Raw genomic sequence first — 14,500 nt, forward strand, 5'->3', positions numbered from 1 at the left:
AAATCCTAAGCAGTCAGAGTCAGATATTCAGTTTTTCAAAAACCAGTGTTAAGTCCATAATTATCTTTGTCACAACAGTCCTGAGTAAGATGGCAAGTGGAGTTCCTGACTTCTATTTTCCAGGCAGTAAAAACGAGGGACATAGAATCCTCACAGTTTTATTTTTAATGCATTCTTTAAAGTTATATGCTCAAGGTTCCTTCTAGATACTCCTCAAAAAGCAAGGTAAGAAAAATCCTTTCCATTCTTGGTATTGGGGAATGTACATTTTTTAAAAATTCGGTAAGCTTAAGACTCTTTAAAAAAAAAAAAAGTGAAATTCCAAGGGAAAAAATTTCATTGAGATATATTAAGTGGTGTGAAATCTCCCTAGGAAATTCATGAAGTCCAGAGAGGGATGACGAGATCCTCCCATGGGGCAGCTAGACGCAAATGAGACAAAGAACTAGAACTCTTCTTTCTGGGAGCCCCCCCTTCTGTCAGCCAATGGGACTTTCCTTCCCTGGTTTCTGTGTGTCTAAGAAACACACAAACACACACTTCTCAGAAGGAGGAGATGTAGTCTGTACATACAGCTGGCATCTCTGACATAAATCTCTCCATAGGTACTGGGCTAAACCTTCAATATGAGGAAATAATCTTCAAGTTTTATAGCAGCATATGTATGATTCTTCCCCCTCCCGCATAAAACTCCCAACATGAACAACCACATCAAATTATTGCTTTTCAGAGGCCAATTCAAAAACACCCACTTTATCACAGAAAGAATATTCCTTGTGTATGTGAGTGCTTCTATTATGTCTTATTTGAAGGGGGAAAATGAAATAAAAATCCTATCGGAGATATTTATAGATCTCATAAAACCTGATTCACTCTCATAAGCTGCTGTAAGCTCAGTCATCAGGTAAGGCAGAAAAGGCAGGTATAGTAACCGGCATTGTATTACAGTATATGTGCCTAATTCTGACTCACAAAGAAAAATATCCACATGCTGGAGAAACTTAGGAAAAGTCCTAAGTAAGACTGGAAAGAGAGGGAATGAGTTGGACATGGGCATGAGCAAGCCAAGCAAATTCCAGCAGTATCAAAGGAGGCTGAGTTTTGGGGGGCAATGGATATTGCGAGTGTTTCCCCACTACTAAGCACAAGTGATTTCATGAAAGCTGCTCTGGTGGGATAGATAAAGGAAATACCATGCCTTTCCATCATTCACCTTCTCTTAGACACTCGAGATGACTAGGGCCTTAGAGAAACCAGTGATACTATTTAGAAAAAGAGCACTGTTTTCAGTGGAAGGAAGGATGGTTGAAAATGGGAAAAGAATATGTTGAGTGGATCCTATGTGCCAGACACCGGGCCAGAGAGCCAACATGCCTGCCCTTACTGAGGCATTACTGTCTCCATTCCACTCACGACAGAATAGACTCAGAGATGCTGGGTGACTTTCTCAAGGCTCCAGCTCTGCCTGATTTCAACACCTCATGTAATTTGACTAACACAAACGCTATGACCTTAAGAAACCCTAGCACAAGTGTTAGTCACTCAGTCATGTCCAACTCTTTGAGACCCCATGGACTGTGGCCCACCAGGTTCCTCTGTCAATGGGATTCTCCAAGCAAGAATACTGGAATGGGTTGCCATGCCCTTCTACAGGGGATCTTTCTGATCCAGGGATCAAACCGGGTCTCCTGCACTGTAGGCAGATTCTTTACCATCTGAGCCATTAAGGAGCCTGAGTACAATCCAGTTCTTTTTCAGATGAGAAAATCAAGTCCCAGAAATAAGATAGGCCAGAAAGCCTTCAAATCCATACAGCTCCACTGAGTCCCAAGCCATGACCTTTGTTTTCTGCCTTGGTGTCTCCTTCCTAACTAGGATTCAGTATAAATGTAGAAATTCAGATTCCTGAGCATACTGCCTGGGCTCATTCTGAGCCCAATCTGGCTCAACCAGACTTTCAAGTTGTGTGACTTTAGGCAAGTCATTTAATAACTCTCACCTCAATGTATCCATCTGTAAAAGGAGGATTAAGCAGAAAATGTATCTCATAGGGTTCATGTGAGGGTTAAATGAAATGATGTGTATAACGTGCTCAGATGAGATCATCTCTAGGAAGTATCTGATATTTATTAGATATTATTCCTGGAGGAGGGCATGGCAACCCACTCCAGTATTCTTGCCTGGAGAATCCCATGGACAGAGGAGGCTGGGGGGCTACAGTCCACAGGGTCACAAAGAGTCAGACACAAGTGAAGCGACTTAGCACAGGTATTATTATGATGCTTGTTATGGTGATAGACAGAATGGCCAACTTGAAAGAAGGAAGAGGAAAGAATGTTCCACCAAGGGTGTTGCAACTCATCTGCTTTGCAGCCACATGAAGACAACTTGCTTCATCTTCCTCTGCCCCATTTTTCTCACCTCTGAATGGGAAATTCTGTAATATCTGTGTGTTCCTTAGTTACAGAAAGAATGTGCCAGTGACAAGAGATCCTGATCAAAACACCCTGAGTCCTTGAAAACAAAAGCTCAATACAGATGTCTGTTAGACTCTTACAAGGCAACATGAACATCCCCATCACAGAGGACACCATCTCTTGGTCCATATTAAAGAAAGAAAGAAACTTAATACAGGGAGGTAAATGCACAGGGGAGGGCGGGGTCATTTTGGAATGCAGAAGGCAAAGCCAAAGACTCAGTGTGACACTGAGCAGCATCTCAGGGAGCTCACAGGAGATTCAGCTCTGCACAGGGGGCTCCTCGCAGATGACATCCTTCACCTCTTAGACAGGAGCTGTGCTCTATGAACAGGGTCTGCAGTGGCCCTATGAACAAACACTAAGAGCTCAAAAGGGAGGGATGGGGCCGTCTATTTCCACTCCTTTGTATGCCAAGCAAATCTGCCGCCTCTCCAAAAATAAGAGCCAGCACTGTGACCAGGCCATTGAATTCCCGCAACCTGAGCTCTGGAAGGTGAACATGAACGCAGGGTCAGGAGCAGGCAGGCACTCCCTTGCCGAGCGATTGCTCCACAGCTAATTGCCGTTTTCACAGCTGGGTTGAGCTTTCCAAAAGATATCCTTCAACCCTGAGCTCTGAGCCTCTCTCCTGATGTTCTCTCTTGCCAACCATACCCCCATCAAAGACAGTTTATAGATGAAAGGATGCAGCTACAGTACATACATTTTTGCAAACATCACAGTTTGAAATCGAGGCCTTTCTAAGGTTTCTTTGTGAAAATCACCACATGCCCACAGTCATTACCACAAGAGCTAAAGCCTTCTATGGACGAGGAGGCGGCCTCCTTGCCTGAATGTCCTCAGTGGCAATTCTTCTACAGTTTATTTTTGCTCCTCTTACTAGAAACATGGGTCCTTTGAAATTCTTTATAAACAGAGTCTACTTGCAAACAGTGAGGTCAGGAAGAAATCTGTTGAACTGCTACCTAATACCTATCTGGCATCGTCCAACAGATGTTCATGCATGCATCCATCCCTTTAAAACCACAGAGCGGGCTGAGCTAAGTGGAAAATCATGGTCGAGAGCCTGCCGAGAATGAATTATTTGAAGCACGGCACGGCTGGAGTTTAGTGCCCACCACCACAAAAGTACCAGAAATGGAATTTGACCAGGTTAAGCAAACCTCTAGTGGGTCAGAGGAAATGTAAGCTAAATGAGACTGTACTCAACACTTTAGGGTAAAGGAAAGCAAAACAAGAAAGATCAAACAACACTTGGACAGTTGCTATTAACCAAGGAGCTGGATGAAGTATACCCACCACTACCCTGCTTTACTATAAACCTCTTTTACACTTAGCTTCCAAGTTATACAAGAAATAAAATATTTCCATATAAGGAGTAGCCAACTACTACTCTGATATATCTGATATTAACCTTCCATAGATTAAGAGCTCAAAGCCTTGGCTGCATATTGGAATCACCCAGAAGATTATAAACAAAAAACAAAAAACACTGATGTCTGGGTTCCACCCAAAGGAATACTGATATAATTGGTCTGGGGTACAACCACAGTTGTGAATCATTACTGCACACATAGTCAAATCCTAAGTCACAGTCATATCTTAAGTCCTAAATATCCACTGATTGTCTACCATGTACATGGCTTTCTAAGAACCTCAAGGGTTATGTATTAAAAGTTTATTCTCAGAATTATAACCAAGGCATGGACTTTGCTCCAAATCATACAACCTACCTGGAAAAACAGGGTAATGGGGAAAAAAGAAAAACTATATTACAGGACAAAACTGAAAAGCATCACGAGGAAGTAGAAAGTTCTACACAAGAGTGTAGAAATAGTAGCAATTACTGTTGGCAAAGGGAATGTGAGGGAGTTTCCTGGACGATGTGGCAACCATCTGAAAGTCAAAGGATGGGTAGAATTTGGACAAAGAGACTCACGAGGGAAAAGGAAAAAGAAGGGAGAAGTCTGAAGGAAATGACATAAATGAAGACAGAAGCAGAAAAAGTACAATCATTCAATTTGTATGGCAGTGCACATGGTAACAAGGGGGGAAACTTGTGACTACTACCTAGACTCAGTCCAGGAACACTGTGACTCTTAGAAGTTTGGCTTCATCATACACAAAAGAGGGAAACACCTACAATCGGAAACAGGGTGATTGAGGTAGTAAGTCAATCCAGGCGAGGTAGCCAGGCTGCCCTGGGGCAATGGCAGAACAAGAAGAAAGGAGACCAGGTGCAGTACGGTAAGAACCAAGTCAAGGGGGTTTTTCAACCGATTACAGTCAAGGGAAAGAGAGGAGCCAAAGATACTAGAACCTTCAAACCTGGATCCCATAAGAAAGGTGATTAGTAAAAGAAACAGGGAAGCCAGGAAAAGGAGGACAGACTGGATGAGCTCACACTTCGGGGCATATTCAGCTGAGGTCATAATGGAACAATCCCAAAAGTCTTTAGCGTTAGCCCCCATGTTTCCAATTCCAAACTGTGAGCCTGAACTCAGGAAGATATCAGAGCTGGACATGTAGATTACGGCTTTGACGACATAAAGAAGTCTCCATTTGGGAAGCAAACTTCAGTTTCTAAGATCTTAGAGGTGAAGCCAGTCTGCGAGACAAGTTCCAACAGAGAATTTTCACCATCATCAGTACCAGAGATTGGGTGGAGAAGGGCCAAAAGCTGCTGGGAGGTAGAGTGAAGAGCACTCCGAGTTTCCTTTCCTCGCTAGAGTCACTCAAAATTAGGCCAGCACAATCCTTCCAGCCCCACAGGACTTTTTAAAAAAACACACAGAAGTTGACTCTCTTCCCAACTGCTTATCACAATGTGCAATATTTTTTTGTTTAAATTTGTAAACCATTACAACTTCACTGCCCATCCAACCCTCTCAAGAAATCTTAAAACACTTCAGAAAAGCTTTTCCTGAATTGGCACATGATAACTGCTACAGTTTCACGCAGTCTCTTAGTTGGCAAGTTGTCAGAGACAAAGCATTTCGCCATTTCGCACTTGACGCTTTCCACATAAAACCCCAGTTCCACCATCCATCCAGCTCCCTACCACATCCATCTCAATGCACCTCCTTACTCTCACTCCATTTGTTATCATTTAAGTGACAGCACTTTTTTTCATAGGGCTGGAGTTGTAATTGGGGCTTTTGTTTTGTCTTTTTAGTACAGTGTACATTTTCCAGGTTACCACACATTATTAAAAGTGGAAAAGAGATAAAATGACACACATAAGCTTTCTCCAAGATATCAATAGCTTGGTTTAGGGCCCAAGAGAATCCCCAAATTCCATGTACAAGTGCTGTTCAAAGTAAAAACGGGATTTTCTTGCCTCCTTTTAAGGGGAAACAGGGAAAGAAAGAGGAGGAAAGATGAGAACTCACTCAAAACATATTCAGAACAACATGATGAAAAGCAAGCAAACAGATCATGTGCACATCTGAAAGAGTCTGGGGCCTAGGACCGCCATCCATGTTAACAACAGCTGGGGGACCTTGGAAGGTTCAGTGCTTCATCTGGCTACTTGGTCCTAGCCTACTGGTTTAAAGAAACCAAGAGTCTTTCAGGATTTGAAATTCTAAGATTATCTGCATCTAGCTTTGATAACAGGCCTGGGGCCTGACTTTCAATATGACCCTTAGGAAATGTCAATAAACCCATATTCAGAAATAGATATTGCATACGGCTCTACATTAATTATTTTAATTACCTATAATCATTTCCGAATGACACAGACACGGATGCTGTTTCCTGGCCATTACGGACATGTGTATTTACACTGTCTACTCATCTGCCAAAGGGCCACCAGCCCCATTACCCCATTAGCTAAAACAAAAGCACAACAGAACTTAGTAAATCTCAAGTATGTTCTATAAACAAGATTTTAACAAGCTGAGGCTATATAGAGAGGCATGGGTCAGTACTCAAATTCAGGGCTTACTTTTAAAATCTCTTTTTGGCAATGGTGTTCTAACAGTACATTACTTAATTTTGAACATGCTCACTCTCCCCTACTGGAATCAAGCTCATACAGGGCAGAGCCTATAGCCAATTCAAATTCACATCACCCAAACAGTATTTTGCACATAACCAAAGTAAAGGAATGAAGTACTGACTGTGAAATATTTTCCATATTTTCTTATAAATAGAGAAAAGCCCACAAGGTGTGACTGAGTGCCTCGACCAGCTCAGTCAGCAGTGTGAATCACTATGAAATCATAAGTCACTCCCATGTCAAGCAGGCTGATCCTAGATGGATCTTGAAGCTGCTGCTGACCCTCAGCTGTCCCTCTGTATGTCACGCACGTGGTGGATGGGGACAGCTGGAAGCTGCTCTAATGGAGAGTGCAGCAGACACAATACACTCAGCAGGACCAAGTTCTCAGGGTCACAACAAAATACCAAGTGAGGAAAACAAAAAGGTACCAAGGCAGGAGAAATGCTTCTCCAAATTAGCAGCAGAAAACCAAAGTGAAAGAACAAGAAGGGAGAGGAACAGGATGATGACCAATTTTAGGTAAAAACCTGTCCTAGTAATGCAGGACCTGATCTGGGGAACACTTAAAATTGAATGAGGAGGGTTTCTCCTGTGGGTGTGTGATATTATAAAATAAGCACACAATGTATCTGGGCAGAGGAGTATTTCTTAACCTGCAGGTGTTGCACGTAACATTAATGATTAGCTGCTGTATCTTGTTCCACTGACTTTAACACCTTTAGTGCTTGTAGAGCTTCCTAATCACTGTTCTTGGTAAGATCTGGCCATCTGGGTTAAAATATTTCTACCTGTTCATGCAAAGCAAGCACTCAGCTCAACTAGGAAAACAAAGGGGTTTATTTGTAGAGAGATACATCTCCACCCCTCACCCTTCTGGCACTGCTCAGGTTACGTTGGGGAGCTGTCCTAAACTTTCAGCAAATCTCTGTCCCAACATACAGGCTAACTGATAGACTGAGTGTACCGGAATCACAGAGGCATTCTCTGCATTTGCCAATCATGGAAGCCAGCAAAGGTGACTGAAAACTCCTGGTGTGCTACTGCCAAACTGCAGAGATAGGGGGTGTCTGCCACCCCGTGTGGCCAGCTACCCTATCAACATGAGTCATTTGGGGCTGGCTGGAGGAACTGCCTTCCCTCCCCAGTAAGCACAGGCTGATTAAAGAACTCTGCATTGCCTTCTTGAACGCACAAAGTTAAAATGCAGGAATTCTCTGATGGGAGAAGAATCTGAAGATTTATAAGAGAATGGCAACTAAAAGCGCCATTAGGACCCTCTCTAAACTATTCCCATTTAAGTGGAGAGGCAAATAGCCCCCACTGGCATTTATATTTAGAATGGGCTGAGAGAGAGGAAGAGCGCATTTTGAACACTGAAGGTCTCTGACATACCCATACATAAATCATTTCAGGGTGAGGTGTCACAGTGCATCTTCTGCTCTGCCCTTTAAATGGATTGGACCCCAACATCACATTCTCCTCAGGGTAGGGAGTGGGGGTGGGAGTTACATGGAGAACAAAGAAGTCACCACTTCCTTTACCCCCTTCTCCCGCAACTAAAGACAGATGTAGTAAAAAAAAAAAAAAAAAATCTGCATTGTAACATTCATTCACTTTAAAATACCAAACTGAAACAGGTAGACTTAATGATCATGTTTGAGAGACCCGAAATCTACAGAGAGATGTATCTGTTCAGAAGAACATGGAAATGAATCTGTTAAAGAAAGGCTAAGTGTGTGATTGATGGCATTCACACGTGCTTTCATTTGCAAAGCTACATTTATTTAGTGACTGCATCCTTATAAAGGAAATCTGGGTAACAGGGGCAGTTCCAATTTTTTTTTCATCTGCCAAGTCACTGTTTCAAATTTTCTAAAAAATAGGCTTATGGTAACTAAACAACGCACAAATCACACACAATAAATAAATAAATAAATAAAAAGCCAGCTATTTTATCCTTTCAGTGTGGTTAGCAAGGCTCCTTTGTGTCTACAAATTTCCCTGGGTGGTGCTGTTGCCAAGAAATTCTAATTCATGACAAGGTTTTCTGCAAACTGGGGACAGAGGCAAACCTGCGGGTGCAGGGACCCTACAGTTTGCTTTGTCTTTCTGGCTGAGACAGCACCTGGCTGCTCGGGCCTGTAGAAGGCAGTGTGAAGGCACGATCCCTGTGCAGGAGAAGCAGTGCAGCTCACAGAGCAAATCCTATCCCTTGCACCATGAGGCTGTTCTTGGAAGGCAACCATTTTTGTAGGTTGTCCCCTAGAGATGCTTCATACCAAAGGCCCTTGTAAAAAGTGGTTCAGGGTGCCTGTCACCAAGATGAAATTGCAGTGTTATGGGGACGCTGCAGTTCTTACAGTAGCCAAGTATGCCATTAGTTTAAAACAATGGGGGAGTGGGGGAGGAGGGAGGAATGTTCTATGATTTATTTATTTGTTTCCAGTAGCAGTGGAAAATTTTCTCTGAGCACAAGGGAGGCCTGAAACTGACCCCATCTGCCAATTATGAATCAGCATTAACAACAAACATAATTCCATAAGAGTTTTCCAGTAAACACACCATGCTCCTCAATGGCATAAAGTTAAGGCTAAGTGTAAATAAGACTTAGAACATTATTACTTGACCTGTACTCATGAAACAGCAGTCTAGGTGTGAAGAATATATCAAAATTCTTAAAATGCTTGTAGCTTCCCAAAGAAAAATAACCATCAATATTGTATTAAATCCTTCTTCATCTTCCAAATCAGCACCCCATCCAGAAAAACCATGATTTCTGATGGCGACAAAACTCATGAATGGGTCCCCTATTATCCATCAAGTGGTACCCTATACACTGCGCTAGCTTCTGTCCTACCTTTGACTTTTTTCTACTTTTGCTCAGACAGCTCTTGGAAAATCTCCTGCAAGTTTCCGAAGGGCTTAAGGCTGGTGGCCTTAGGAGTTGTGCGTCAGCTGAATTCCATAAAATAATAGACCACATAAGCACAGCGTAATTTACAGTTATATGACAGGCAGGGATGATGTTACTTGAGCCAAGTGCTTAAATATGCAGTCAGAGCTCAGGAATGGAGAACTGTTAATGTAGGATGTCCATCTGGATTTAAAAATTATACCGGCAACGATTTTCAGAGTTGGCGCTGGATGTGGAGAAGACACGATTGTCCCAAAACCCAATGTCAAAATGATGACCCCTGTGACAGGAGATCCATGATGAGCTCACTGACAGTTAAGCAGGACAATTATCTCAGGCAAGAGTTTAAAATAAAACCTCCATCCTTAATTTTCAAATGCACAGATGTTCTTGGGTTTATCATCCAAGCTAGTCTTTCTTAGGAACCAAATCAGATTACTGGAATCTTTGCATTTCACTCATCTCAAGGTACACTGTTCACTTTCAGGAGTACATCTAATAACTGCTCCTCATTTGACCTCTAAAATCTGATTACCCCAAAGCATCAGGAAACTTCCTCCGGCCTGGGGTTCTTTGTAGCAACCTTCCTGAGCTGATTTGAGCAAAGGAGACTTAAAATTTCACCATCTGATGGTTGATTGGGAACCAACAGTTGCATGTAACCACATTCCCCTCCTTTATACTCTGAAGCGGCACAGGGGAGGGTGTAGGGAGAGAGAGGAAGAGATAGAAGTCAGAGATATGTCACCAGTACGAACTTGGGAGTCACAGCCACCTTTACAGAAAGCATTTGTGATTAAGGAGTCCAGAGAAGAAAGCTCCTTGGAGTAACAGCTCATTTAGGACTGTGTCCTCACAAGTTACATTTCAGTATGGACTATGAGCATGCTTCTGAAAGAGCGTGGTAAAGGATCTGACGGTGAGGGTAACAGGCAGTAGGACAGGATTAAGGCAAGAAATAGGGAAGGAGGTTCACTGGGCTGAAATTCCTTTTCCCACAGATAGAAACTAAACTAGAGGTCCCTTGAAGGGGGTGAGATGAAGTGAGGAGGAGGGGGGTTGGGAGGTGGAGAGAAAAGAAGAGAAGTCTTCTGAGGAAACAATAGACCTAATACATCCTCTAATTATCAAACCAATGACGTTTCCTTATAGATCTAGATGTTCTCATGGATGGTCTAACCAGATCTAGAAAGGCAGGTTTCCTCTGGAGAGGCCTTCCCCAAAAAACAGGCTTTACTACTGTGAAAACTTGAACCAAAACAAAGTTGGGTGATTCATCAGGGGGGAACGTTGTAACAAATAAAGCCAACTTTCTTTCCTCCAAGCCTACTTAACAGTTAGTCACAAACAAGGGCTGCCTAAATCAACAGATTCTCTTCCCTAACCAGTCTAGACTGTTGTTAATAGGCAACCAATTCAACACCAGTGGGCTGACAGTGTGAAATGAAGACTATTTCTGAAAATGAAATTCTGGCAACCTTTTGGTTTAATTAGCATGTGAAATAAAAGGAGGAAAAAGCTCCAGTGAGACCCTTCATGAGGCAGTCTCATCAAGGATGGAAGAAAAGATGCACTGGAGAAATGCCTTATGCTGAAAAAACTGTGCGCTGTGTGTGCCTTTAGAGAAAGACAAAGTCAAACACATCTGCCAGCATCCTCAGGCAGGAATGCATGTGTGGACCCACAGACACCAGAGACCAGTATCCAGAGAAACTCCAGCCTGGAAGAATCAGGGGAATAACAGCAATTAGTAACAACGGTACAGAGGATCACCTCCTTACACCGAAAACCAAACCTCACTCGCTAAAGCAGCGACTGTTACATCCTTAGACTCGAGCCGCAAATCCGGCTTTGGATCCTGGCAGAGGAAATCCAGCCGTTCATTAGCCTTAACAAGCTGCTGTCAGGAAGCAGAGAAGTTACATGAGCAGCCACACACCAAGCCTCTCGCAGCCCTCCCCAAGGGCAAGCATGTTTCTCCAAGACGGATTGTGAACGTTCACAGTTCCACCGTGCAAATCTGAATTGTCTTCTTGGACTTTCCATGATACACATTGTAGAATTTTGAAAGAATACTAAAGCATACTCGTGTCCCTCCACCTTCCCCCCATCCACCATCTTTCCTGAAGAATGTCCCCTCAGCAGCTCCCAATCCTTACTGAGAAAAACCACTGTTTCTGCAGCAGATCTGGCACTTTCCACTGACCAGCACTTTCTTTATTCCACTTCACAAAGCCCAGTGAACTTGTCACCAGCCCCACTTCCCCCTCCCTGGGACATCTAGCCAACTTGGCATTGGTGCCCTTCAGCATCTTAGGAGTTTCTTAACTAGTCCTCTAAGACAAAGTCAGAGGCATGGAAGCACACACCACCCTTTGTCGGAGGTTGTGCTGAGTGGAGAGGGACACCAAACGAAAGAGGGAAGCAAGGACACACGCAGAGAGTGATCTCTTTCCGCGGATATTGCACTGGGGAAACCTAAAAATGCATGGTCAGCTTTAGATAGACATATCTTCCCGTCCTCTTCCAAGATATCCTTGAGTACCTTTTATAACTGGGTTCTTCGTCCTCCTGCCCACCTTCTAATCTTAAAATCAAGTTCCTATTCTTTATTGACACTCGCTAATTACTAGGAAAACACCCCGCTTTGCTCTTACCACCCCCCACCCCCTCGCATCTGACGGCCGTCAGCACCAGTTGAAAGAGATGAACCTGATTTAAGGTACCAAGTAGGTACAGCTAGTGCATGTAGGGACGCGGCAGCTGTCTGCGATGGCTCGTTAAGCCCCAAACCACCTTCCCACCCGGCTCCTCCGAACCCCAGAAGTTAGGCAGGTCTCTGCTGGAGGACTGTGAGCCCAACAAAATGTGCACAAGGATGTGTGTTGGTGACTGAAACGCAGGCAGCTCGGACCGGCTGCTCAGCTCTGCACACTATACGGGGTTAGGGGGTGGGTGGAGAGGTAAGCATATGACTGTTTCCGAAAACATTTTCAACAACAAACAGCCAAAAAGGGGGTAAAAAATTAAACAAACAAACAAAAAAATTCAACCCCAAGCCCACACCAACGCAGCCCCTGCGAGTCCGCCGCCACCACACGATTTACACAAGTAATTTAAATCATTCACCTGCTGCCAGGTCTCCTCCAGGGATGGCAAAGCTGAGAAGTAGCCGGTGTCGTGGACAAGTTGTAGCTCCTGGAATATACTATAACTAGCCAACACGTCCATGTTGCTGCTGCCGGGCAAAACGGGAGGAGAAACCCTCCCCCGAACACAGTTGGGTCTGTTTGTTTGTCAGTCTGTCTGGCTCACCCCCCAAGAAGGCAGACATCCAGTGGCCCTTTTGTTTTGTTTTGTTTCAGTCAACTAAAAAGGAAAAAAAAAAAAAATCAATGCAGGAGAGAGGGAGAGAGGAGGTGAGAGAGGAGAGACTGAGTGGGGTGGATGGAGAGAAGCATCCAGCGTGTACAGTGCAGACGGCTGCCAGGAAAAGGGGACTTCTCCACGGGAGTAACAATTCCCTTCCAGGGCTCTAATCACTCCAGCTCGTGGATCAGGAAGGGGGATGCAAACTCACTGATACGAAGCTGCCATCTATTTCTGCAGCGCTGTTCGCTCCTAATGCAATCTTTGCTCTTTATTTTGGGAGGTTGCATTTTTTTTTTCTCGCGATCGCTTCTCTCCCCCCCTTTTCCTTCCCTCCCCACCCCCCACCCCATCCTTGCTAGTTTGTAGTCTCTCCCCCTCCTCCTCCTTTTCTCCTCCTCCTGCTCTTCCCCCTCCCCAAACTCCCTCCCTCCGCCCCGCTCTCCGCGCAGCCGTGGGATCTCGGAGGAGGGCGTCCATTAGGCCGCGTGTGACCATGTAAGGTAAACAGGGGGCTCATGAAGTCACTCAGGACCAATGGGGAGCGCGGAGCGGGACCTGAGGCGGGGCTCGGCCCTGGCGGCGGGCGCCGATTGGCGAGCTGCGAATCTCCCCGCTGCCTTACAAGGCGGTGCGAGGCGAGCTATTTTTAGAGGGCTATATAAGGGGGTTGAGGCGGCCGCACCGCGGCCGGGTAGCGTGAGCGCGAGGGACGGGGAGGGTCGCGGCGACACTCTCGCCGGCTCCCGGGACGCCGAGGCGGCTGGGTTCGGGCCGCACTCCGGCCTTCGACCTTCGCTTTGGTGCCAGATGGAGCCCCGGGCGGCCGGAGCCGGCGCCCCTCAGAAGGGAGAGGGTCGCGTATAACCATTCGGGCTCGGATGCGGCCGGTCAGGAGGTGAAAGTCCAGAATGCGGGGTTAGGATGCCTCCTGGAGGAAGAGCAAGGTGGGAGGACGAGGAAGCCGGCGTGGGGAAGAGGGCCAGCCACTTCCCACTCCGCCTCCCTCCCAGGCCCGGAGGCGGGGAACCGCGAGGGAGGGGCAGCGCAGAAGAGTTCCACACTTCCTAAAAAATAAACCGGAGGCGGGGGGAAAGAAAAAGTCACCAAAACCCCTTCACGAATTCCCCACCGGCTACCAGAGTGCAGAGAAGAAGCGCCGGAGGAGGAAGTGCCACACAATGGAGCAGAACAAAGGGGAGCGGGGCGCAGACAGCGGCCCGGGGCCCGCCCCGCGCGCAGGCCCCGCCTCCAGCCCGCCGGCGCCGCGGAGCGCGCCGCCGCGCCCCCCACCCCCTCCCCAGCCCTCTGACCCGGCTCTGGGGACCGGCGAGGGTCGGAGTGCCAGTTAGAGTTAATTGGAAGGGGACGTATTAGAAGAATTGTGTGTTAAAGACAATAGAGGGAATCCGGGTAGACGTGAGGTGCTGGCAGAAGCAGGCAACTTGTTTGGGGTCTTAAAACGTGAGGCCCCTCTTGTGACTTGGAGATAAAGTGTCAGCCAAGCTGCGGTGGTGAGAGGAGGACCCAGAGTGTGTTTTCGATACACCTAACGTATAGAGATGTATAGATCTAGACCCTATTATCTCAGCTGAAAGCCCTGCGCTATGCCAGCTGCTGGGGTTGACCAGTTCTTTGCTTGACCTTAAATGGTTAGTGTGGCTGAAGCTTCCCCAAAATGCACTGTGAGCTGAACTTCCACTTTTGGAATGATTGCAGAATTTGGTACTT

At 45.5% G+C, this 14,500-nt stretch overlaps 1 protein-coding gene across 6 annotated transcripts in view; it reads right to left on the reverse strand.

The window, feature by feature from the left end:
- KLF7 (KLF transcription factor 7) overlaps positions 1-13,315 on the reverse strand; it is a 99,421-nt gene extending 86,106 nt beyond the window's left edge. For 2 of the 6 annotated variants that reach the window (XM_069574498.1, XM_069574492.1), the window contains exon 1: positions 12,530-13,274. In XM_069574498.1, the coding sequence (XP_069430599.1) occupies positions 12,530-12,631 (102 nt within the window). In that variant the 5' untranslated portion in view covers positions 12,632-13,274. Of the gene's footprint in view, positions 1-12,529 lie in introns of all 6 variants that reach the window. The other 4 variants (XM_069574496.1, XM_069574493.1, XM_069574497.1 and 1 more) reach the window with 4 other exon arrangements.
- Between the last annotated feature and the right edge of the window lie 1,185 nt (positions 13,316-14,500).

Source organism: Ovis canadensis, chromosome 2, assembly GCF_042477335.2.
Source record: "Ovis canadensis isolate MfBH-ARS-UI-01 breed Bighorn chromosome 2, ARS-UI_OviCan_v2, whole genome shotgun sequence".
NCBI lineage: Eukaryota > Metazoa > Chordata > Mammalia > Artiodactyla > Bovidae > Ovis > Ovis canadensis.